Source organism: Carcharhinus amblyrhynchos, unplaced genomic scaffold (genome assembly GCF_965287045.1).
Source record: "Carcharhinus amblyrhynchos unplaced genomic scaffold, sCarAmb.v2.hapA scaffold_54, whole genome shotgun sequence".
In the NCBI taxonomy this organism is placed as follows: domain Eukaryota; kingdom Metazoa; phylum Chordata; class Chondrichthyes; order Carcharhiniformes; family Carcharhinidae; genus Carcharhinus; species Carcharhinus amblyrhynchos.
This window is the reverse complement of record NW_027649795.1, coordinates 603,327-629,136: the sequence shown is the minus strand read 5'-3', so window position 1 is coordinate 629,136 and position 25,810 is coordinate 603,327. Positions and strand designations below refer to the sequence as shown.

The 25,810-nt window shown below is 48.4% G+C and overlaps 1 protein-coding gene across 4 annotated transcripts in view; it reads right to left on the bottom strand.

Moving 5' to 3' along the window:
* LOC145337623 (spectrin beta chain, non-erythrocytic 1-like) overlaps positions 1-25,810 on the bottom strand; it is a 304,515-nt gene that overhangs the window by 34,136 nt on the left and 244,569 nt on the right. For all 4 annotated transcript variants that reach the window (XM_080182424.1, XM_080182427.1, XM_080182425.1 and 1 more), the window contains 11 exons: positions 25,081-25,383; positions 23,560-23,713; positions 21,550-22,420; positions 20,446-20,583; positions 14,964-15,720; positions 12,248-12,450; positions 9,054-9,144; positions 6,636-6,782; positions 4,237-4,500; positions 1,930-2,154; positions 800-889 (listed from right to left, as the gene is read on the bottom strand). In XM_080182424.1, coding sequence (XP_080038550.1) covers positions 800-889; positions 1,930-2,154; positions 4,237-4,500; positions 6,636-6,782; positions 9,054-9,144; positions 12,248-12,450; positions 14,964-15,720; positions 20,446-20,583; positions 21,550-22,420; positions 23,560-23,713; positions 25,081-25,383 — 3,243 coding nt within the window. The remainder of the gene's footprint in view (positions 1-799; positions 890-1,929; positions 2,155-4,236; positions 4,501-6,635; positions 6,783-9,053; positions 9,145-12,247; positions 12,451-14,963; positions 15,721-20,445; positions 20,584-21,549; positions 22,421-23,559; positions 23,714-25,080; positions 25,384-25,810) is intronic.

The following is a 25,810-nucleotide window of genomic DNA, read 5'->3' as shown; positions in this document are numbered from 1 at the left end:
GAGGTTTTTAAAAAAAGGGTGGCCTGGACAAGTTGGGCCGAAGGGCCTGTTTCCATGCTGTAAACCTCTATGACTCTATGAGGTCATGTACCAACCGACTCGAGAACAGCTTCTTCCCTGCTGCTGCCAGACTTTTGAATGGACCTACCTCGCATTAAGTTAATCTTTCTCTACACCCTCGCTGTGACTGTAACCCTACATTCTGCGCTCTCTCCTTTCCTTCTCTATGAATGGTATGCTTTTACTGTATAGCACACAAGAAACAATACTTTTCACTGTATCCCAATACATGTGACAATAATAAATCAAATCAAGTCAAATATATCAGTTGTACAAATTGTAATTAAGTCCTGGTTGCTCCCCACGCCGACACTATAGTTAAGAAAGCCCCACCAACGCCTCTACTTTCTCAGAAGACTAAGGAAATTTGGCATGTCCGCTACGACTCTCACCAACTTTTTCAGATGCACCATAGAAAGCATTCTTTCTGGTTGTATCACAGCTTGGTATGGGCTCCTGCTCTGCCCAAGACTGCAAAAACAGTGTGCTTTGTCTGTACAGCGCGCAAGAAACAATACTTTTCACTGTATCCCAATGCATGTGACAATAATAATAAATCAAATCCAAGGTTCTACAGTGGGACCCGTAAAGGATGGTGGAACTGTCCAAATGCAAGGTAATTGTGAATATTATGTAACACATGGATAGGAGCAGCTGCTTAGCCAGTCCTTTATTACCCAGTTAACACTGGGGTGTGCAGACACGTCCATATACGGCTTACCTCGGATTCCCGTCTCACCTGGTTCTTTTTAATGAGTAGCTGCACAGTTGGCAGGTTGTTGCCATGGTCAGTTGAGGTTGCTAATGGCATCCGTTCATTTACCCACAGCTAGAGAGAAAGAGATAAAGAAATAAGATCAGAACAATTGATTTAATGTTAGCTAGTCACTGGGTTTACAAGACACTAGAGACATTGTAAAAAAAATTAAAAACAGGTCTAATTTTCCATCCCCACCTTCCTCCAAGTTGCTGTTGCAGTAAAATTGGTAGTGTGAAAAAAAAATTCTCCCTCGTGTACAGGTAAATGCTTCTCTGCAACTTAAAAGGGGATTCCAGAGATGAAAGGATTTAAGTTTATTTATTAGTGTCACAAGTGGGCTTACATTAACACTGCAACGAAGTTACTGTGAAAATCTGCTAGTCGCCACACTATTCGGGTTACACTCAGGGAGGATTTAGCATCTAACCAGCACATCTTTTGGACTGTGGGAGGAAACCGGAGCACCCGGAGGAAAAATATCCAAATTGTCAACATTCCGGCGCCTGTTGGGGTTACACTGAGGGAGAATTTAGCATGGTGCAATGCACCCTAACCAGCATGTCTTTCGGACTGTGGGAGGAAACCGGAGCACCCAGAAACCCATGCAGACATGGGAAGAACATGCAGACTCCACACAAGACAGTGGCCCGAGCCGGGAATCGTACCCGGATCCGTGGTGCTGTGAAACAGCAGTGCTAACAACTGTGCCACTGCTGACGTACCAAGAGAGATTAAACAGTTTGGGTGTGCACTCACTGGAGTTTAGAAGGGTGAGAGGGAATCTGATCGAGGTATATAAAATTTTAAAAGGGATTGATATAGTAAATGTAGACTAAATGTTTCCTCTTATGGGGCAATCTAGAACAAGAGGTTACAGGGTATAGTTGAGAAGCGATAGATTTAAAACTGAGCTGAGGAGGAGCTACTTCTCACAGAGGGTGGTGAATGTGTGGAACTCAATGCCCCATAGCACAGTGGTGGAGTCTAAATCATTGAATGGTTTCAAGAAGGAGATAGGTATATTTCTGATAAAAAAGGGATAAGGTGATATGGGTAGACAACTAGAAGTGATTAGGATTGCCTTCTGAAATATTAAGGAGAGTACTTACAATTTCATCCTCCAAATCCCTGTTGAACTGATGGCCTTCCTTGGAAGCCATGAGATTCCTCCGCCTCTCCTCGATAGGTTTCAGCAGTTCCTGGAAGCGTTCCTCCACCCTCTTCTGCTTGGAGTCCACCTCCACAATGTTGGTATCCTCCTGACCCAGCGCCTGTGCCTGAAGCTTCAACTCTTCCACCTCCTTCTGACGGACTTTCATCTGATTCTCCAGCATCTTCAAGGTACGTGACAAGGGGGAAAACTCAATTAGCAATTCAGGGTCAAGAAAGGAAAACCGGGCGGTGGGGGGGGGAGTGTCAAAGAAAACCTCTCAACCCAGCTGCGGAAATATATTAATGTGAAAAACTCTGTTGCTGCGCAGAGTTTGAAGTTTATTTATTAGTGTCACAAGTAGGCTTACATTAACACTGCAATCAGAGAACAGAATCATAGAATCCTACAGTGTAGAAGGAGGCCATTTGGCCCATCGAGTCTGCACCAACCACAATCCCACCCAGGCCCTATCTCCATTATCCCGTGCATTTACCTTTAGCTAGTCCACTAACGGGCAATTAAGCATGGCCAATTCACCTAACCATTGAAGTTACTGTGAAAAATCCCCTAGTCGCCACATTCCGGTGCCTGTTCAGGTTACACTGAGGGGGAATTTAGCACGGCCAATGCGCCTAACCGGCACGTCTTTCGGACTGTGGGAGGAAACGGGAGCACCCGGAGGAAACCCACACAGACATGGGGAGAATGTGCAGACTCCACACAGACAGCGACCCGAGCTGGGAGTCAAACCCGGATCCCTGGCACTGTGAGGCAAGAGGTGCTAACCCACTGTGCCACCATGCTGCCCCTGGCTGGGGGGGAAGGAGAAGGGGAGGGCCTCACCGGACAAAGAGTTGGGTTTAAAGGTCGTGGTAAAGATGGGGTGGGGTTAAGCTCAGGAAAAAGGGATATTCCTCACACAAACACGGTGCAGCTCAGGGACAGAAGTGATGTTCATGTAGGTTGCTGATGTTTCTCAGCTAAGTGCTGGGGAGTCGGTAAACCTTCAGCTGGTTATTGTTAAGCCCGCACTTTCAAAATTTAACCTGAATCAGGATATGTCATTTCACTGTTGAATATTTTGGATTCTCCACCATCAAGGAACCTCTGGCGATTTTTTAACACTTTATGATCCAGTACGACAAGGTGGCCAGATTCAACTGAAATCACAGAATCCCTACACTGCAGAAAAGGCCATTCAACCCATCCAGTCTAACCGACCACAATCTCACCCAGGCCCTCTCCCCATAACCCCACATATTTACTCCACTAATCCCTCTAACCTACACATACCAGGACACTAAGGGTTAATTTGGCATGGCCAATCCACCTAACCCCCGTATCTTTGGACACTAAGGGGCAATTTAGCATGGCCAATCCACCTAACCTGCATATCTTTGGCCTGTGGGAGGAAACCCACACAGACACGGGGGGGAGAACGTGCAGACTCTGCACAGTGACCCGAGCCAGGAATCGAACCCGAGTCCCTGGTGCTGTGAGGAAAGCAGTGCTAACCACTGTGCCCCCGTGCCGATTTCAAGAAGAAATGACTCACCTAATGAAGGAATGGCGTTCCGAAAGCTCGTGATGCCAAATTAACCTGTTGGGCTTTGACCTGTTGTGAGACTTCTTACTGTGCCCACCCCAGTCCAACACTGGCATCTCCACATCAAGAAGGAATTAGATATATCTCTTGGGGCTAAAGGGATCAAGGGATATGGGGGGAAGGGGGGAATCAGAATATAGAACTTGATGATCAGCCATGATCAAAATGAATGGTGGAGCAGACTCGAAGGGCCGAATGGCCTCCTCCTGCTTCTGGTTTTTAAAAGAGGGAGATAAGAACGTAGGGGCATTAAATATGTTTGTCTATTTGCTCACATGGGGGGGGAGAGGGGGGGTTGGGACTGCCAATATAAAGTTTATTTCTTAGTTACAAGTTGGCTTACACTAACACTGCGATGAAGTTACTATGAAATCCCCCAGTCGCCACATTTCGGTGCCTGTTTGGGTACACTGAGGGAGAATTTAACACAGCCAATGCGCCCTAACCAGCACGTCTTTGGACTGTGGGAGGAAACCGGAGCACCCGGAGGAAACCCACGCAGACATGGGGAGAACGTGCAAACTCCACACAGACAGTGACCCAAGCCGGGAATCGAACCTGGGTCCCTGTCTCTGTGAGGTAGCAGTGCTAACCCACTGTGCTGCCCCCGTGGGCACGTTTCCGTGTTTAGCAGGCAATCTACAGCACCCTTCATACCTGTTGTTTCTTCAATAAGATGCTGACACTGGTCAGATCCTTGCCGTGATCGTCTGACTGTAGTTGCGCGTCCAGGTTATTGAGCCAGGCGTCCAGGTCTGCGCAGCTCTGCGTGAAGAGCTCCGTGCGGTTGGCATCAAAGAGGCACTGGGCTTTGGTCTTGGTGGTGGACTCCAGGTCATCCCAGAGTCTGTGCAGGTAACTGAGTTTCTCCTTCACAATGGGTTCTGTGTCAGGTTTCTCAGATATCAGCTGCTTCCCGTCCTGTGCGACAAGGTAGAATAATTCAGACATGTTAGTGGTTTAATGAACGCTTAACCAGCTAGCACATTAACACCTCAGTGGGTGGCCAGCCTCTGGCTAAAGGCAGCTGAGTTGCTCCACACTGAGTTGAGGTTTGCAGTCCAGGAGCTGTGGTTGGCCTCAGCCCTCCCAGGCTAACAAGGGAACAGACAAAATAAGAACAGCCAGGCTCCCCACTCCTGAGCAACCAATGGTGACCGCTGCTGGAAGTGCCTCAATCGTAGGGTTATAAAATCCCAACTGTGCAGAAAGAGGCCATTCGGCCCATCGAGACTGCACCGACAACAGTCCCTAACTCCACACCCCCACGTATTTACCCTGCTAATCCATGAAAGCTAAGGGGCAATTTAGCATGGCCAATCCACCTAACCCGCACATCTTTGGACTGTGGGAGGAAACCTCAGAATAACGGGACGATCTTTTAAAACAGAGATGAGGAGGAATTTCTTCAGCTGGAGAATGGTGAATCTGTGAAACTCTTTGCCGCAGAAGGCTGTGGAGGCCGGGTCAGTGAGTGTCTTTAAGACAGAGATAGATAAGTTCTTGATGAATAAGGGGATCAGGGGTTATGGGGAAACTGCAGGAGAATGGGGATGAGAAAAATATCAGCCATGATTGAATGGTGGAGCAGACTCAATGGGCCGAGTGGCCTAATTCTGCTCCTATATCTCATGGTTTTATGGAAACTGGAGCATTTGGAGGAAAAGCATGCAGACAGAACGTGCAGACTCTGCACAGACAGCGATCCAAGCCAGAAACTGAACCCGGGTCCCTGGGCACTGTGATGCAGCAGTGCTAATCACCATGCCACCCCACAGAGCAACAGGAGGAGATGTCTGGTGGAAATCGAATTAAATTGCAATGTTTTCCACAGCATCTCTGGAGTGCTGCTGTCCTCTCTTGTTCACAGCCAGATGGCTGTCAGTAATGTACCAGCCACGTGCTGTGTGCAGCTGCTGTGGGGTCTGTCCAGCTCTATACTGTCTACTTAATCACTCAGCGCACATCCACCAGGCCTGGCTGACATTAGGCCTGAGATCTGTCTTCTCCTGGCACAGCGGGTCAGAACCATCAGAATGCTAAGCTGTCACCAGCCGCTCCCCCCCACCCTCAAGTAAAAGGGCATTGGGAAAAATACTCTTTCATTGTTGCATCAGCCACTTTTACTCCTTCGTGCAGCCCTGTGGCATAATTCTTTCTTTAAGAATTAATAAAATGGCCTTGGTGGATGAGTTCTGATCCTGATTAGACCGCCGCTTGTACCTTTTAAATGTATTAGGGGGAAACAAATCTTTAGACCAGAGCAAACAAAACACTGCGGACACTGGAATCTGAAAGAGAAAGTGCTGGAAAATCTCAGCAGGTTTGACAGCATCTGTGGGGAGAGAATACAGCCAACGTTTAAAGTCTGGATGGATTTTCACAGTAACTTCATTACAGTGTTAATGTAAGCCTACTTGTGACACTGATAAATAAACATTTAAACTTTTTTGTCACACTCTAACAAAGGGCCATCTAGGCTCGACACATTGGCTCTATTCTCTCCCCACAGCTGCTGTCAGACCATTCTTTCTAAAGCAAAAATTTATTTGTTAGTGTCACAAGTGGGTTTACATTAACACTGGTATGAAGTTACTGTGAAAATCCCCTTGTTGCCACACTCCAGTGCCTGTTCGGGTACACTGAGGGAGAATTTAGCACAGCTAATGCATCCTAACCAGCACGTCTTTCAGACTGTGGGAGGAAACTGGGGAACCCAGAGGAAACCCACTCAGACACGGGGAGAACATGCAAACTCCTCACAGGCAGCGACCCAAGCTGGGAATTGAACCCGGGTCTCTGATGCTGTGAAGCAGCAGTGCTAACCACTGTACCACCCCTGCAAAATCTGCTGAGATTTTCTGATTTTGCGTGAGGTGTCTTTAAGGTATCATTAGAAAATAGGGGTGGAAGTAGGCCATTCAGCCCTCCGAGCCTGTACCATCATTCAATATGATCATGGTTCATTATGCACAGTGTCTCCATCCCCCACTTGATCCCTTTAGCCACAAGGGGCCACATCCAGCCCCCAATTAGCCTTGGTCAGGTCTGATTACCTTGTCGATTTTGTCCAGCCAGTCTTTATTGGAGGCCAGTTCCGCCATGAAGGCCTGGTGCTTCTGCCACTTGGTATGGAGATTCCTAGCCTCGTCGTACGACATATCCTGTGCTGTCAACATCTTCTCATTGATCCAGAGAGTGAGCTGGGCAAAAGAGTACGAAACGAGAAAGGTAAAAACACAGAAGCATAGAAAATGGGTGCGGGAGTGGGCCATTCGGCTCTTCGAGCCTGGACTACCATCAAAATGATTGTGGTTGATCATTGCGCTTTCAGTATCCTGCTCCCCCTTTCTCTCCACCCCCCCTTTGATACCTTTAGCCACAAGGGCCACATCCAGCTCCCTCTTGGACATATCTAATGAACTGGCCCCTACAGCTTTCAGAACAGAAGGCTCCCTCTGTCCCTCCACAGTCTGATCTGCACCTCAACTCAACTTACCCTCCTGTCCCTCAAAACCTATTGGAATCATAGAACACATCTGAACAAGGGACTACAATAGGTTTGCAAGAAAATGAAGTGGTATTAATTTCAATTTTATAAAAGGCAGATTGAAGGAGTATAAAGTCCAGGTTGATTTTTCCCTTCTTTTATTGCAGGCATTTCCCTGTATCTCAACTGGAGTTTATGGTAAGTTATAAAGTTGTTCTATTAATTCATACGCTTTTTGCTCAATAAATTAAAGTGCTGCTTTTCAGTGCTCAGTGCAGTCGGACGTGTGAATTACGCATAAAGGAAGCTGCTGTTTCTTTACAAAGGTACAGAAGGCATCATAGAATAGAATCAGGGAATGCCTACAATGCAGCAAGAGGCCACTTAGCCCAACCAGCCTGCACCCCTATCTCCATAACCCACATATTGACCCTAGCTAGATCCCTGACATTAAGACAATTTAGCATGGCCAATCCACCTAACCCGCACATCTTTGCACACTAAGGGGCAATTTAGCATGGCCAATCCACCTAACCTGCACATCTTTAGACACTAATGGGTAATTTACCAAGGCTAATCCATCTACCCTGTACATCTTTGGACTGTGGGCGAAAACCAGAGCACACAGAGGAAACCCACGCAGATACGGGGAGAACATGCAGACACCACACAGACAGTGACTAAAGTCGGGAATCGAACCTGTGTCCCTGGCACTGTGCCACCCTAAATGGTGATGGTATGAAATTTTTGTATGACATTTCACTGAAATCTTGGTCCTCTGCCCTCCTCCACCAACTCCGGCTGCCAACAAAAACCCTCCCATCTGGGATCCTCACCTTCATCGCGTAACATTTACATTTCATTGTGCGGTCTTAGTTAAAATGTCAGATGAATAAGTATGAGCCTTTAGTGAGAAATACATCAAGCCAACATGAATTGATTCACTCCTTTAATGTATGTGCATCTGTCGTGTTGTATTTTTAGGAGGTGACTTTTATACAGAGTATAACCAGAAGTACTATTTAAATATTTATAAATGTTTGCTTAAGGTTCTCTTTTGATATTGTTTTGTAGACCCGTTCCAAGAAACCTACAACGCTCTTCTACAAAGGGCCACTAGGAGATGCACGAGGGCAGCTCTTGTTATGAATAAAGAGATGCTGAAAACTCAAACTGGCGTCTCTTTCAGCCTGCGCTGCGATATGCTATGCCCCGACTCTCACCAACTTTTACAGACGCACCATAGAAAACATTCTTTCTGGTTGTATCACAGCTTGGTATGGGCTCCTGCTCTGCCCAAGACCGCAAGGAACTACAAAGGGTTGTGAATGTAGCCCAATCCATCACGCAAACCAGCCTCCCGTCCATTGACTCTGTCTACACTTCCCGCTGCCTCGGGGAAAAGCAGTCAGCATAATTAAGGACCCCACACACCCCGGACATTCTCTCTTCCACCTTCTTCCATTGGGAAAAAGCTACAAAAGTCTGAGGTCACGTTCCAACAGGCTCGAGAACAGCTTCTTCCCTGCTACCACCAGACTTCTCAAAGTTCATTAATTAGTCACAAGTAAGGCTTACATTAACAATGCAATGAAGTTACTGTGAAACTCCCCTAGCTCCACACTCCAGTGCCTGTGCAGGTCAATGCACCCTAACCAGCACGTCTTTTGGACTGTGGGAGGAAACCTATGCAGACACAGGGGTAGTACATGCAAACTTGGCACAGACAGTGACCTGAGCCAGGAATCGAACGCAGGTCCCTGGTGCTGTGAGGCAGCAGTGCTAACCCACTGTGCCGCCACGCCGCCCAACACTGCATCGAGTTGATCTTTCTCTGCACCCTAGCTATGACTGTAACACTACATTCTTCTTTCCTTCTTTATGAATGGTATGCTTTGTCTGTATAGCGCGCAAGAAACTATACTTTTCACTGTATGAGAATACATGTGACAATAATAAATCAAATCAAAGATATAGAAGTTACCTCCTGGCAATCCTGAAGGAACTTCTGCAGCTCCAGGTTATCCTTCAGCCGGCTGGCCAGGTCTTTGGCAGCTTTGCGATTCCGTCTGTGTCTGAAATTGTTAACATTTGAAGGTTAAGTTTCAATGTGAACCGACAGTGACAGCAACGACAGGCAGAAATTCTGCACACAGAATCAGAGTTTTACAAATAATTAAAGAAGGGATGCTCGAGCAAAATGATTTCACAGAATCCCTACAGTGCAGGAGGCCATTCGGCCTACTGAGCCTGTACCGACCACAATCCCACCCCAACCCCTATCCCCATAACACGAGCTAGTCCCCTGGCACTAAGGGGCAACTTAGCATGGCCAATCCACCTAACCTGCACATCGGGGCGGCACAGTAGTTACCACTGTTGCCTCACAGTGGCTGGGACCCAGGTTCCATTCCCGGCTTCTGTCACTGTGGAGTCTGCGCGTTCTTCCTGTGTCTGCGTGGGTTTTCTCCGGGTGCTCCAGTTTCCGCTCACAGTCCAAAGATGCGCAGATTAGGTGGATTGGCCATGCTAAATTGCCCCTTAGTGTAGACTAGCTAGAGTAAATGCATAAGGTTATGGGGCTCGGGTGAGGGTAGGATTGTGCAGATTCGATGGACCAAATGGTCTTCTGCACTGTAGGATTCTATGATCTTTGGTCTGTGGGAGGAAACTGAAGCACCCGGAGGAAACCAATGCACATACAGAGACAACGTGCAAACTTCACACATACAGTGACTCAAGCTCGGAATTGAACCCAGGGCCCTGGCGCTGTGAGGCAGCACTGTTAACCCGCTGTGCCACTGTGCCCAGTGTATTCTATTCAATCGACCTGAAAAAAATTCTGCCAATAGAAAGAGATGCACAGGTAGCGAACTCTTTAACGATATTGTAGGTGGCACGGTGGTTAGCACTGCTGCCTCTCAGCGCCAGGAACCTGGGTTCAATTCCCAGCTTGGGTCACTGTCTGTGCGGAGTCTGCATGTTCTCCCGGTGTGTCTGCATGGGTTTCCTCCGGGTGCTCTGGTTTCTTCCCACAGTCCAAAGATGTGCGGGTTAGGGGGATTGGCCATGCTAAATTGCCTCTTAATGTCACGGGGATGAGAAGGGTAAATATGAGGGGTTACAGGGATCGGGTCTGGGTGGGATTGTTGTCAGTGCAGACTCAATGGGCCAAATGGCCTTTTTCTGCACTGCAGGGATTCTATGATTTTGTCATCAAGTCCAGCATCGATTCACACCACGAAGTTTCTTTTAAAAGAATAACTTCTGTGTCGACAGAAACTGCAACAGTCTGTGGCAGTAATGTTCTGCAAACAGTAAGAATGGGAATGCTGAGCGAAACTCACTGCTGTCTGAATGGGACATCACACTGTGAGAGCTCTTTCAGCCTCCCGGATGCTGTGAAGGAGACATGAGTTCTGCTTCTTCATAAAATATCTTTATTTCTTTGATCCAACTCTCCACACACAATCCCCCCAACAACAAACAGTGCTGCCTGTAGCCCCTTTATATATCAGTGACTTCTACTGGATAATTGACATCAAATTAGAACTTATTAGGAATGGGTTAACAGATCTTCTGATTAAGAGGAAATCTGTTAGAATATAAGAACTCGGAGCAGGAGTCGGCCATCTGGCCCCTCGAGCCTGCTCTGCCATTCAATAATATCGTGGCTGATCTTTACGTGGGCTCAGCTCCACTTACCCGCCTGTTCACCATATCCCTTAATTCCTTTAAAAAATTTATCATTCCTGTCTTAAAACATTCAATGAGGGAGCCTCAACTGGGCAGGGAATTCCACAGATTCACAACCCTTTGTGTGAAGAAGTTCCTCCTCAACTCAGTCCTAAATCTGCTCCCCCTTATTTTGAGGCCATGCCCCCTAGTTCTAGTTTCACCCGCCAGTGGAAACAACTTCCCTGCCTCTATCGTATCTATCCCCTTCATCATCTTATATGTTTCTATAAGATCTCCCCTCATTCTTCTGAATTCCAATGAGTATAGCCCCAGTCTACTCAGTCTGTCCTCATAATCCAGCCCTCTCAACTCCGAAATCAACCTAGTGAATCTCCTCTGCACCCCCTCCAGTGCCAGTATATCCCTTCTCAGGCGAGTTCTCCTGTTCTTCTTCAGAATGTGCCACATGGTCTTTATTTAAAGTAAAGTTTATTTATTAGTCACAATAAGGCTTACATTAACACCGCAATGAAGTTACTGTGAAATTCCCCTAGTCGTCACACTCCAGCGCCTGTTCGGGTCAATGCACCCTAACCAGCACATCTTTCAAACTGTGGGGGGAAACCGGAGCACCCGGAGGAAACCCACGCAGACACAGGGGAGAACGTGCAAACTCCACACAGACAGTGACCCAAACCGGAAATCGAACCCAGGTCACTGGTGCTGTGAGGCTGCAGTGCTAATCCACTGTGCCACCATGCTGCCCGCCACCACGCCCACCTGAACAAGCAGGCTGGGCCTCCCTTTTACTGTTCCACAACAAGGGCAGCAGCATTTGCCAAGGCCGCACTCTTTCCACATGTACGTACAGATTATGCAATCAAAAAGGAAACAGCAATTGACGACGTGACACTACAGTGACTTTGAGAAATTTATTAAGAAGGATGGATGTGCTGGCCTTAGGAAGGGTCCAGAGGAGATTCACAAGAATGATCCCTGGAATGAAGAGCTTGTTGTACGAGGAACGGTTGAGGACTCTGGGTCTGTACTTGGGAGTTTAGAAGGATGAGGGGGGATCTTATTGAAACTTTCAGGATACTGCGAGGCCTGGATAGAGTGGACGTGGAGAAGATGTTTCCACTAGTAGGAAAAACTAGAACCAGAGAGCACAACCTCAGGCTGAAGGGACGATCCTTTAAAACAGAGATGAGGAGGAATTTCGTCAGCCAGAGAGTGGGGAATCTGTGGAACTGTTTGCCGCAGAAGGCTGTGGAGGCCAGGTCATTGAGTGTCTTTAAGACAGAGATAGATAGGTTCTTGATTAATAAGGGGATCAGGGGTTATGGGGAAAAGGCAGGAGAATGGGGATGAGAAAAATATCAGCCATGATTGAATGGTGGAGCAGACTCGATGGTCCGAGTGGCCTAATTCTGCTCCTATGTGTCTTATGGTCAGATAAATAGATTTTACAATGGTGGTAAGGGATGGGAGAAAACTAACCGTTCATCAATGGAGTCCACCTTCTCCTTGATTTTGTCAGCGTAGACGTTCCCCTCGCTTATGAGTTTCTGGCCCGAATCCACCACGCTGTTGATCTTCTCCTCGTTGGCATCCATGGTGGTCTCAATGTCCTCATGTTTTTTGATGGCAGCCTCAGCTGTTTCCAGGGTGCCGGGCATCTCCGTGTGGGAAAGCATGTACTCCTGAAACAAAAAGAGAAACAGCTCCATGAGGAACGGCGGGCGTATGGACGGGACAGCCAATTCTTTTCATCCTCCAGCTACCCAGGCCTCCTGCACTTCCCCCAGTATTTCACACGGCGAGACTTCGCAGCCCCGCTAGCTCCTGATCTTACCCAGCACACTTTCAGCAGCAGGTAATGAGGCAAAGTCAAGAGCCAAATCTCTGCACTGAGTCTCAGAAATTGAAACCTAATTAATTCCCTGCCCTCTGTCCATAGAATCATAGAATCCCTGCAGGGCAGGAGGAGACCATTTGGCCCATCAAGTCTGCGCCGACCACAATCCCACCCAGGCTCCAGCCCCATAACTCCATGCATTTACCTGACTAACTCTTGACACTAAGGGGCAATTTAGCATGGCCAATCCAACTAACCTACACATCTCTGGAGTACCTGTGAAATGTTTTAAAGTACATCTTCAACTTCCTTTTGCAAGTTGCTATTGAGTCTGGTTCCACTGCTCTTTACGACTGTGAATTCCAAAACGCAACAACTCTCTGAGTAAGGCAATTATTTAACCCCTTTCAATAATTTGTTGGTAATCTTCATAGAATGGGGCAGGAGGAGGCCATTCGGCCCATCAAGCCTGCACCGATAACAATTCCACCCAGGCCCTATGCCTGTAACCCCACGTATTTACCGTTAATCCCCGACACTAAATGGATAATTTAGCATGGCCAATCCACCTAACCTGCTTATCTTTCAGACTGTGGGAGGTATCTAGAGCACCTGGAGGAAACCCATCCAGACACGGGGAGAATGTGGAGACTCCACACAGACAGTGACCTGAGACTGGAAATGAACCCGGGTCCCTGGCACTGTGAGGCAAATCCATGTCCTCTGATTATTGAACTTCTTGTTAGTGGAAAGTTCCTCCCCATTTTAGTCCACCAGAGTGAATATTTACCAATTACAGACCTCAACCATGTTATAATACAGATTATTCAATCACTTTCGAAGCAATAATAGGAAGCCAGACTGTTTCTTGAATGTGTGTAAATTGAGAGAGGTGGATACTCAGAGAGACTTTGGTGTTCCTCGTGCATCAGTCGCTGAAAGTAAGTGCACAGGTACAGCAGGCAGTCAAGATGGCAAATGGTATGTTCGCCTTCACAGCGAGAGGATTTGAGTGTAGGGATAGGGATGTTTTGCTGCAATTGTACAGGGTGTTGGTGAGACCACACTTGGAGTATTGTGGACAGTTTTGGTCTCCTTATCTGAGGAAGGATGTCCTTGCTATAGAGGGAGCACAGCGAGGGTTTACCAGGCTGATTCCTGGGATGGCAGGTCTGTCATACGAGGAGAGACTGAGTGGGTTAGGATTATATTCACTGGAGCTCAGAAGAGTGAGAGGGGATCTCATAGAAACTTATAAAATTCTAACAGGGTTAGACAGGGTAGATTCAGAAAGAATGTTCCCGAGGGTGGGGGGAATCCTGAACTAGGGGGTGATAGTTTGAGGATAAGGGGTAAACCTTTTAGAACTGAGGTGAGGAGAAATTTCTTCACCCAGAGAGCGGCAGAATTCACTCCCACAGAAAGTAGTTGAGGCCAAAACGTTGTGTGATTTCAGGAAGGAATTAGATTTCGCTCTTGGGGCTAAAGGGATTGAGGGATATGGGGGAAGGGAGGATCAGGATATTGAATTCGATGATCAGCCATGATCAAAATGAATGACGGAGCAGTTTCGAAGGAACACAAGAACAGGCCCTTCAGCCCTCCAAGCCTGCACAGACCATGCTGCCCAACTGAACTAAAACCCGTATCCTTCCAGGGACCATATCCCTCTATTCCCATCCTATTCATAGTAAGAAGTCTCCTCTGATGAAGGAACAGTGCTCTGAAAGCTTGTCATTCCAAATAAACCTGTTGGACTTTAACCTGGTGTTGTGGGACAGCTTATAACCCAGTCCAATACCAGCATCTCCATATCACCCCATTCATGTATTTGTCCAGAAGCCTCTTAAAAGTCACTAGTACGGCACGGTAGCACAGTGGTTAGCACTGCTGCTTCACAATGCCAGGGACCCATGTTCAATTCCCGGCTTGGGTCACTGTCTGTGTGGAGTTTGCACATTCTCGCTGTGTCTGCGTGGGTTTCCTCTGGGTGCTCCAATTCTCTCCCACATTCTGAAAGAAATTAGGGTGCATTGGCTGTGCTAAATCCTCCCTTAGTGCACCCAAACAGGTGCTGGACTATGGCGACAAGGGGAATTTCACAGTAACTTCATTGCAGTATTAATGTAAGTCTTACTTGTGACTAATAAGTAAACTATCATATCCGCTTCCACTACCTCCCCCAACAGTGAGTTCCAGACACCCACCACCCTCTGTGTAAAAAAATCTTGCCTCGTACATCTCCTTTAAACCTTGACCCTTGCACCTTAAACCTGCGGCCCCTAGTAATTGACTCTTCCACCCTAGGAAAAAAGCTTTGGACAATCCATTCTGTCCACGCCCTTCAGAATCTTGTACCTGATTATTGAGGAATCCTTCCGCTTGTTTGACGTCACGTAGGAAGATCTGATAACCGTACACCTGTGCCAGGAGGTCATGCCTATTCTCCCACATCTTGCCCAGTTCGTTCCACCCTGTATCGAGAGCCTGGAGCCTCTGGTGCAGGAACATGTACTGGGCGTCACTTTGGTCTTGTGTCACTTCTTCCCCGACGTTCCGCATCCTCTCGTAGTCGTTCTTGTAGTTGTCGATCTCGTTCTTGATGTTCTCATGCTGGGTGAGGAGTTTCTCTGCATCCGCCAGCGACGTGGCCATGTCTTCCGAAGCGATGGCAGTCTGCGTCCGGGACAGCCAGGACTGGAAATCGTCCAGGTCCCTCAGGAACTCCTGCAGCTTGCTGGCTTCCCCCAGCGACTCCTCCCGCTTCTTCATGGTGTCCTTCAGGTCCTCCCAGACGCCGTTGATTTCCGAGAGGCGGGCCAGGATGGCCTGGGCTTGCTCCGGGTGTTCTGAGGCCAGCTTCTCCGCCTCTTTCCGCAGGTCGTCCAGTTTGCCCTGAATGGCCTCCAGGTCCCGCTCCATGCCGGTCAACTTACGCTGAAGAGCCATGACACCAGCCAGGTCGTTCCCGAGGCTCTGGGTAGACTCGATAACTTTGGTCTTCTCTTTAATCCACGATTTAGTCTCGTTGCACTCCAGGTGGTAATTCTGGATGCTCAGAGCAGAACTGAGTGCCTCCTTCTTCTGATCTGCAAGGCCACGGAACTGGTCCCAGCTGAAAAAGATCATAAAGAAACAATCAAAGTTTTCTATCATCGAATCGTAGAATCCCTAAGCGCAGAAGGAATGGCCCAGCGTGTCTACACTGACCACAATCCCACCCAGGCCCTATCCACTTAATTCCACCCTGTACACTTGGTCCTGTTGTGCTAACCGTACTTAACTCCCAAGATAGAACTGGATGGATGGAGGGGGTGAGAGAGAGCATGTACATGGCACAGTGGGTTAGCACTGCTGCCTCACAGTGCCAGGGACCTGGGTTTGATTCCCAGCTTGGGACACTATCTGTATGGAGTTTGCATGTTCTCCCCATGTCTGCGTGGGTTGCCTTTGGGTGCTCCGGTTTCCTCCCAAAGATTTAGCCTATTATTTATTTATTAGTCACAAGTAGGCTTATATTCACAAAGCAATGAAGTTACTCTGAAAATCCCCTAGTCGCCACACTCCGATGCCTGTATGAGTACACTGAGGGAGAATCTAGCGCGGCCAATGCACCTAATCAGCACGTCTTTCGGACTGTGGGAGGAAACTGGAGCACCCGGAGGAAACCCACACTGGCATGAATAAGAATGTGCAGACTCCACACAGAGTATGACCCAAGCTGGGAATCGAACCTGGGTCCCTGACGCTGTGAGGCAGCAGTGCTAACCCATTGTGCCACCATGCCACCCCTAGCTAGTCCCCCTGATACTAAGGGGCAATTTAGCATGGCCAATCAACCTAACCCATACATACGGTGGGGACCTGGGTTCAAATCCTGGCTTGGATTACTGTCTGTGTGGAGTCTGCACATTCTCCCCATGCCTGCATGGGTTGCCTCTGGGTGCTCTGGTTTCTTCCAACAGTCTGAAAGATGTGCTGGTTCGATGGATTGGCCGTGCTAAATTCTCGCTCAGTGTGCCCAAATGGCGTGTGGCGACTAGAGGATTTTTACAGTAACTTCATTGCAATGTTAATGTAATCCTACTTGTGACACTAATAAAATAAACTTTAATCTGTGGAGTGTGGGAGGAAACTGGAGCACCCAGAGGAAACCCACACAGACACAGGGAGAACATGCAAATTCCACACAGACAGCGACCCAAGTGGGAATGGACCCAGGTCCCTGGCACTGTGAGGCAACAATGCTAACCCACTGTGCCACAGTGCCATGTATATGCTGTCTCTTCCTCCATCCACCCAGTTCAATCTTGGGAATTAAGTCAGATGAGCATTACAGGACAAATTGTGCACGGTGGTGAAAAAGGAGTATGGCACACTCACCTTTATCAATCAGGGTAAAGGTTACAAAAGCAGAGAGGTCATAATGGAGTTGTATAGAACTTTGGTGAGGCCACAGCTGGAGCACTGTGTGCAGTTCTGGTCACCACATTTTAGGAAGGGTGTGATCGCACTGGAGGGGGCGCAGAGGAGATTCACCAGGATGCTGCCTGTGATGGAACATTTAAGTTATGGAGAGGTTGGATAGGCTTGTGTTGTTTTCTCTGGAGCAGAGAAGACCGAGGGGCGACCTGATTGAGGTGTTCAAGATTATAAGGGGCATGGACAGAGAGCAACTGTTCCCCTTAGTTGAAGGGTCAGTTATGAGGGGACACAAATTAAAAATTTGGGGTGGGAGGTTTAGGGGGGATTTGAGGGAAAATCATTTTACCCAGAGGGTGGTGATGGTCTGGAATGTGCTGCCTGGGAGGGTGGCGGAGGTGGGATGCCTCAAAAGTATCTGGATGAGTAGTTGGTACACCATAACATTCAGGGCCAAGTGCTGGCAAGAGGGATTAGATGGGCGGGTCAGGAACTTTGATGCATCAGTGCAGACTCAATGGGCCGAAAGGCCTCTTCTGCACTGTAGTATTCTGTAATTCTGTGACATGTATGCTCTCAACATTAGGCTTCATCTACCCAGGAATGCATGTCAATGGACAGAGAGTAATTGAACCAGACCCCAGATTCCTCACATAAATCATCACCACAGTACAATTTTCCAAAGTAGAAACTTCCTCTGGGATCCTTTTGCACATAGTTACACATTCCTGCGGTCATCCTGCACACACCAACACACTCCTGCAGCCCCTCTGTTAATAACACTCCACTCCCCAGGGACCTCTGGTAAATACTGACACTATCTCAGGGATCCATGTAAATATTGGCAAACTCCCAGGGACTGCCAACAAATATTGGCACAAATCAGGGACCCTGTACATAGTGGCACCCTCTTGAGAAGTCCCCATAACTACTGGCGCAATCCCAAGATCCCCTTATAAATTCTAGCACATTGCCCAGGGATCCCCTGTAAATACTGACACGCTCCCCAGGTACGCCCTGAAAATACTGACACACACCCCCTGGGATCCCCCTGTAAATACTGACACACTCCCCGCTGGGATCCCCCTGTAAATACTGACACACTCCCCCCGGGGATCCCCTGTAAATAATGACACACACCCCGGGGATCCCCTGTAAATACTGACACACTCCCCAGGGACCCCCTGTAAATACTGACACACTCCCCGGGGATCCCCTGTAAATACTGACACACTCTCCCCCGGGGATCCCTTGTAAATACTGACACACTCCCGAGGTACGCCCTGAAAATACTGACACACTCCCCCTGGGATCCCCCGTAAATACTGACACACTCCCCGGGGATCCCCTGTAAATACTGACACACACTCCCCCTGGGATCCCCCTGTAAATACTGACACACTCCCTGGGGACCCCCTATAAATACTGACACACTCCCCAGGGACCCCCTGTAAATACTGACACACTCCCCAGGGACCCTCTATAAATACTGACACACTCCCTGGGACCCTCTATAAATACTGACACACTCCCCAGGGACCCCCTGTAAATACTGACACACTCCCCCTCCACCCCCCCGGGGATTCCCTGTAAATACTGACACACTTCCCAGGGTCCCCCTGTAAATAATGACACACTCCCCGGGGACAGCCTGTAAATATTGACACATTCCCCGGGGGACCCCCTGTGAATACTGACACACTCCCCGGGGACCCCCTGTGAATACTGACACACCCCCTCGTAAATACTGACACACTCCCCGGGGACCCCCTGTAAATACTGACACACACCCCCCGGGGACACCCTGTAAATACTGACACGTTTCCCCAGGGGGCCCCCAGTAAGTAATGACACACTCCCTGGAGATCCCCTGTAAATACTGACACACTCCCCGGGAACCCTCTGCAAATACTGACACATTCCCCAGGGACCCCTGTAAATACTGACACACTCCCCAGGTACACCCTGTAAATACTGACACACACCGCGGGGATCCCCTGTAAATACTGACACACATCCTGGGGACCCCCTGTAAATACTGACACATTCCCCAGGGACCCCCTGTAAATACTGACACACTCCCCGGGGATCCCCTGTAAATACTGACACACTCCCCAGGGACCCCCTGTAAATACTGACACACATCCCGGGGATCCCCTGTAAATACTGACACACTCCCCCCGGGGACCCCCTGTAAATACTGACACACTCCCCCCAGGGACCCCCTGTAAATACTGACACACTCCCCCCGGGGGACCCCCTGTAAATACTGACACACTCCCCCCGGGGGACCCCCTGTAAATACTGACACACTCCCCAGGGGCCTCCCTGTAAATACTGACACACTCCCTGGGGATCCCCTGTAAATATGAAATATTCCTGGGACCCAAGAGTGCCAAAACTCATGTGTATCCAGCTACCTAAAGCCCCCTCACACAGGCATTTCACTAAAATATCAGTATTTTATGGCAAAACCCAAGTGAAGTTTTCAAATGTAGCACCTAACAGAGGTTGTTAAGAGTAGGAGATTAATAGAGGTAAACTGGATGGCAGGGTGGCACTGTGTGTTAGTGCTGCTGCCTCGCAGCGCCAGGGACCCGGGTTCAATTCCCAGCTTGGGTCACTGTCTGTGTGGAGTTTGCACGTTCTCCTCATGTCTGCGTGGGTTTCTTCCAGGCGCTTCGGTTTCCTCCGAAGAAAAATGTGCTAGTCGAATGCTAGATTCTCCCTCAGTGAAACCCAATAGGCGCCAGAGTGTGGCAACTCGGGGATTTTCACAGTAACTTCATTGCAGTGTTAATGTAAGCCTGTTTGTGACACTAACCAATAATAATAGATAAATAAACTAACAAATTGAAGTAACAGATGACAGTTAAAGACAAGTAACCATAAAAGCAATGGGAAACTTGGCACAGACAATGCATAAGTATCTTGTATCCACTTGTATTAAAACTGATATAAATAAACTTTTAAAAAGTTACCTAAGTCACAAGTAAGGCTTACATTAACACTGCTATGAAGTTGCTGTGAAAATCCCCTAGTCGTCCACACTCTGGCGCCTGTTTGGGTTACACTGAGGGAGAATTTAGCACCTAACCAGCACGTCTTTCAGACTGTGGGAAGAAACCGGAGCACCCGGAGGAAACCCACGCAGACATGGGGAGAACATGCAAACTCCACACAGACAGTGACTCAAGATGGGAATCGAAACCAGGGATCCTGGCGCTGTGAGACAGCAGTGCTAACACTGTACCACTATGCCAGGAATCAAACCTGGGTCCCTTTCGCTGAGAGGCAGCAATGCTAACCACTGAGCCACCGTGCCGCCTGTACTTCCTCTGTTTCCAGTGGCAGGTTTACAGTGCTTGGCCAGGCTGTTAAAAGGATGAGCATATTTGGTGGGGGTGGGGGGACTTACCTGCTGTTTAGCTGGTCTTTCATTCCAGTAACTCCATCTTTGTTACGGTGCTCACTACTCAGTAACTGGCTGGCGACCTGGTTCACTGCCGCAATGCGAGAGGCTTGATTGTTCATCTCCGGTTCAAGGGTTTCGAACCTGGTATTAAATCAAAAAAGTGTTCAAATTGTGCAAGTTCCTCCAACTCCAACTGAGAATACGGGGTCACTTATAACTGTGTAATGCTTTTGCTGTAGTAACACTTTCTGTATGGGAGGTGATAGGCTAGTGGTATTATAGCTAGACTATTAATCTAGATGTGGAGTTGCCGGTGTTGGACTGAGGTGGAGACAGTAAGAAGTCTCACAACACCAGGTTAAAATCCAACAGATTTATTTGCAATCACGAGCTTTTGGAGCACTGCTCCTTCATCAGGTGAGTGGAGAGGTAGGTTTCACAAACACGGCATATATAGACACAGACACAATTGTAAGGTAATGGGTCCCCACCAACGACTTGGGCTTGCAAAATCTCACTAAATATCCTGGCTTGAGAACATTCACAACTTTTTAACAGACAGACACAGTTGCAAGTTAATTCTAATCTGTAATTATCTTGCGATTGTGTCTGTGTCTATATATGCCGTGTTTGTGAACTGAGTTCCACTCACCCGATGAAGGAGCGGTGCTCCGAAAGCTCGTGATTCCAAATAAAGCTGTTGGACTTTAACCTTAATATGGAGTTGCTGGTGTTGGACTGAGAGAGAGAGAGCTTGAGCGTGCAAGAAAGAGCTTGTGAGTGAGAAAGAGAACACGGGGGTCATAGAGAGAGAGAACACAGAGCCGAGAGAGAGAGAAAGCAAGAGGACGAGAGAGAGAGCTTGTGAGCGAGAGAGAGAGAGAGAGAGAGAGAAAGGATGAGAGAGAGAGAGAGCACGAGGATGAGAAAGGGTGTGAGGCAGCAATGTTAACCACTGCAGGATGTGACTGAATGGCAGAGCAGGCTGGAAGGGATCAATTTGCCTCCTTCTGCTTGGAATTGCGATGCTCCTACGTATGTTCGCGCTCAGGATTCACTGGAATTGTTAACTGAGTTTAACAAATAGATCTACCCTAGCTGCCCTACCTGTGCTGCACAACCTCCAGGTCCTCAAGTTTGTCTGGGATCTCCATGGTGTTCAGCCAGTGCTCCTTCTCATCAATCCAAAGCGTGCAGGCATCCGCTTCGCTGAACATCTTGTAAAGAGCCAGGGCATCCTGCAGGCTCTGCTTCCGCTGCTGAGCCAGGCCCACCAGCTCCTCATACCGCTGCTCGATGGCCGGCAACCGGCCGTCCACCTCTGGGGACTGGGCAAAGTCCGCAGGCAAGCCGTGGGCCTGCTCGTGCAAGGCGTCGATGGCAGGCCGGTGGTTGTGGATCTCCTCCTCCACGTCTTTGTGCTTCTTGGCCAGGGTCTGCGTAGAGTACTCATCGTGCCCAACATCTGTGCTGGTGGCAAGCCGCAGGGTGTCGAGGATCCAGGCCTCAATGTCATTGGCATCAGACTGAAACTGGTAGAGATTGAGGATCTCGTTCAACCTCTGCTCCCGCAGGGCAGCCAGCTCTTCCAAGTGTGCCCACAGCCCCCGAATGTCCCCAATCTTCTCCTTGACCGCGCTGGCTCCAAAGTGCCCCTCTTGGATCAGTCCCTCTCCCTCCCTTATCGTCTGCTGCAGGGGCCCGCTGCGGCCACTCATCTCGTCCTTGAACGAGTTGTGCTTGCTGATGAGCAACATGACGTTGGTCAGGTCCTTTCCGTAGTCTTCTGACGACATGATCTGCTCTTTCTCCCGGATCCAGGACTCCTCCTCGCCCATCTCCCAGAAGAACTTCCAGAGGCGCCGGGACTCCTCGAGCTTGGCGCGCCGCTCCGCTGCAAGTTTGCACAGCTCCTGATAACTCAGATCCAAGTGCGTGACGCGGTCTTGGACAATCTGAGGGTCACAGGGTTTGTAACCTAGCGGGGAAGCAGAGAGTTTACTACAAGTATAAATAAAGAACAAAGAAAACTTGGGTAAGAATCAGGTTAAAGTCCAACAGGTTTATTTGGAATCACAAGCTTTCGGAGCACTGCCCCTTCATCAGGTGAGTGGAGAGTTGGGTCTCACAAACACGGCATATATAGACACAGACACAATTGCAAGATAATGGTTGGAATGCGAGTCTTTACAGGTAATCAAGTCTTTACAGGTACAGGTACCTGAAAAGACTCACATTCCAACCATTATCTTGCAATTGTGTCTGTGTCTATATATGCCATGTTTGTGAAACCCCAACTCTCCACTCACCTGACGAAGGGGCAGTGCTCCAAAAGCTCGTGATTCCAAATAAACCTGTTGGACTTTAACCTGATGTTGTGAGACTTCTTACTGTCCCCACCCCAGTCCAACACCAGCATCTCCACATCAAAGAAAATTACAGCACAAGAACAGGCCCTTTGGCCCTCCAAGCCTGCCCGACTGAACTAAAACCCCCTACCTTTCCGGGGACCGTATCCCTCTATTCCCATCCTGTTCATGGATTTGTCCAGACGCTCCTTAAAAGTTACTATCGTATCTGCTTCCACTACTTCCCCCAGCAGCGAGTTCCAGGCACCCACCACCCTCTACGTAAAAAACTTGCCTCATACATCTCCTTTAGACTCTGCCCCTCGCACCTTACACCTGTGCTCCCTAGTAACTGACTCTTCCACTCTGGGGGAAAAAGCTTCTGACTATCCACTCTGTCCATGCCCCTCATAATAGGTGCAGGTTTATTTATTAGTGTCACAAGTAGGTTGACATTAACACTGCAATTTACTGTGAAAATCCATTAGTCGCCACACTCTGGCACCTGTTTGAATGCACTGAGGGAGAATTTAGCGCTTAACCTGCACATCTTTGACCTGTGGGAGAAGACCGGAGCAAACCCACGCAAGGGGAGAACGTGCAGACTCTGCACAGACGGTGACCCAAGCCAGGAATCAACCCCAGGTCCCTGGCGCTGTGAGGAAGTAATGCTAACCCACAGTGCCATTGTGCCACCCTGTTCCACTTTAACTGCACTAAGCAAACAGTGCTGCTTCTGAGGAGTGCGAGGTGCTAACGATGGCCATACCTTCCTCACTGTTAATGAATTTCTGTGCGCCAGTGTTGACTATTTTAACCCGTTCTGCCTGGACTGCGATATCCGCCTCCACCAGTGTGTGAGTCTGTAGCAGGTCCTCCACGCCGTGCAGGTGTTTGCCGTAGTCTTGCGACTGCAGACGACTCTGAAAGAAACATTCGGACACAAGGCTCAGCATCATAGTTATGAGGTGAGTGACTGCACTAACAATTCACAGCTGTGTTATCACATTACCAGCACATCTACACCATTACACGTACCAACACAAAGCAGTGTCAGTGACCTTGAGTATACTGGTACCCAAACATTACATGTGGCCCACAAAGTGAAAACATAAAACAGAGGACTGAAAATTATTGGCTCGCCCACTTAATATCCCAAGATCTGTAGGTTAGGTGTATTGGCCGTGCTCAAGTGACCCTTAGCATTCAACTATGTGTGGGTTGGATGGATCGCCTGGGCTGCAATGACCTTTAGTGTCCCAAGACGTGCAGGTTAGGTGGATTGGCCATGCTAAATTGCCCCTTAGTGTCCAAAGATGTGCAGGTTAGGTTGATTGGCCATGCCAAATTGCCCCTTAGTGTCCAAAGATGTGCTGGTTAGGTGGATTGGCCGCTCTAAAATGCCCCTTAGCATCCATGGATGTGCAGATTAGATGGATTGGACATCTCTCTGCCCTCTCTCCCCCCTTTCAGGTGGCTGTTCTTCACATATAAACTTGGGACCGAAGGAGTTGCTAGCCATCACATCCGAGCCCAAACCAACCCTCACTTGATGTCTCTCTGGGGAAATGGTGACGTCCTGATAATAACACCATAAGACCCAGGAGTAGAATGAGGCCATTCGTGCTTCATCGAGTCTGCTCCACCATTCAATCATGACTGATAAGTTTCTCAACCCCCATTCTCCTGCCTTTTCCCTTACCCATCAGGAATCTATCTATCTCTGTCTTAAAGAAACTCAATGATCCAGACTACTCCACAGCAATGAATTCCATGGATTCACTACCCTCTGGCTGAAGAAATTCCCACTCATCATTATAACCACTCATTATATCCCATCGAGAGGAGGCAATGGCTTAGTGGAATTATTGCTTGATTATTAATCCAGAAATTTAGTTAATGTTCTGGGGGACCTGGTTCGAATCCCGCCAAGGCAAATAGTGGAATTTGAATTCAATTAAAAAAAATGTAGTTAAGAATCTACTGATGACCCATTGTCGGAAAAACCCATCTGGTTCACTAATGTTCTTCAGGGAAGGATATCTGCTGACCTTACTGGTCTGGTCTACATGTGACTCCAGAGCCACAGCGACGTGGTTGACTCTCAACTGCCCTCCAAGGGGCAACTAGGGATGGGCAATAAATGCTGGCCCAGCCAGTGACACCCATGTCCCATGAATGAATTTTAAAAATGCAGACTTTGGGGGTCTAGGCTAACTGCATAACATATCTTGGAGTTTATGGCCTGGGCCTTGTGAAGTACGCAGTGAGAAGACGATCTACACGTCACCTTCATGTCCTCCATCCAGTCCACAATGTGCAGCATTTCCTGGAACATCTTCTGCAGCTCGAGGTTCCTCATGAGTCGTTCACGGCGCTCGTGCAGCAGTTCCCGCAGGTAGTCCCACAGCCTGATGACATTGTCCTTCCGGACAGTGATGCGCTTGATGTCGTAGTAACGCTCGGCCTCCAGCTCCTTGGCCACCGCCACCACCGCCTGCACGCGCTCGTTGTAGGCGTTGATGTCTGTCTCGATGGCCTCGTGCTTTCTCGTGGCGGCCTCCACCGCAGCAAGGTCAATTCCAAAATTGTCCTGAAAACATGAAATAGGAATCAGGTCAATTCAAACAAAAATATTAGGACAGAGGAAGGAGGAACGGTTAGTCTGACGCTACTGTACCTTTAAGAATTTTTTTTTAAATCATGCTCTCTGCGATTTGTAAGTGCGATGAGAACAGCCAGTCTAACAAGGTTGGCTTGTTAGAATATGAACTATCTGATGAGTCCTAACTGATGGTTAAATTGGGGAGCTTCGTGCTCCCTATTTAAAGCAGGTGTGTCAGACTCCCAGGCTGCATTCAGCAGGGAACAACTGGAGAGCTGGCTGTGTACAGCATAAACAAAATAACTTGGTGATGGGCCTTTCACCTCTATGGAGTTATTACAGTACACCAGCCTTTTTTCTGTTGTTGTGGCACCGACCACCTGATTAGGAGTCCTTTATTGCTGCTTCAATGGTT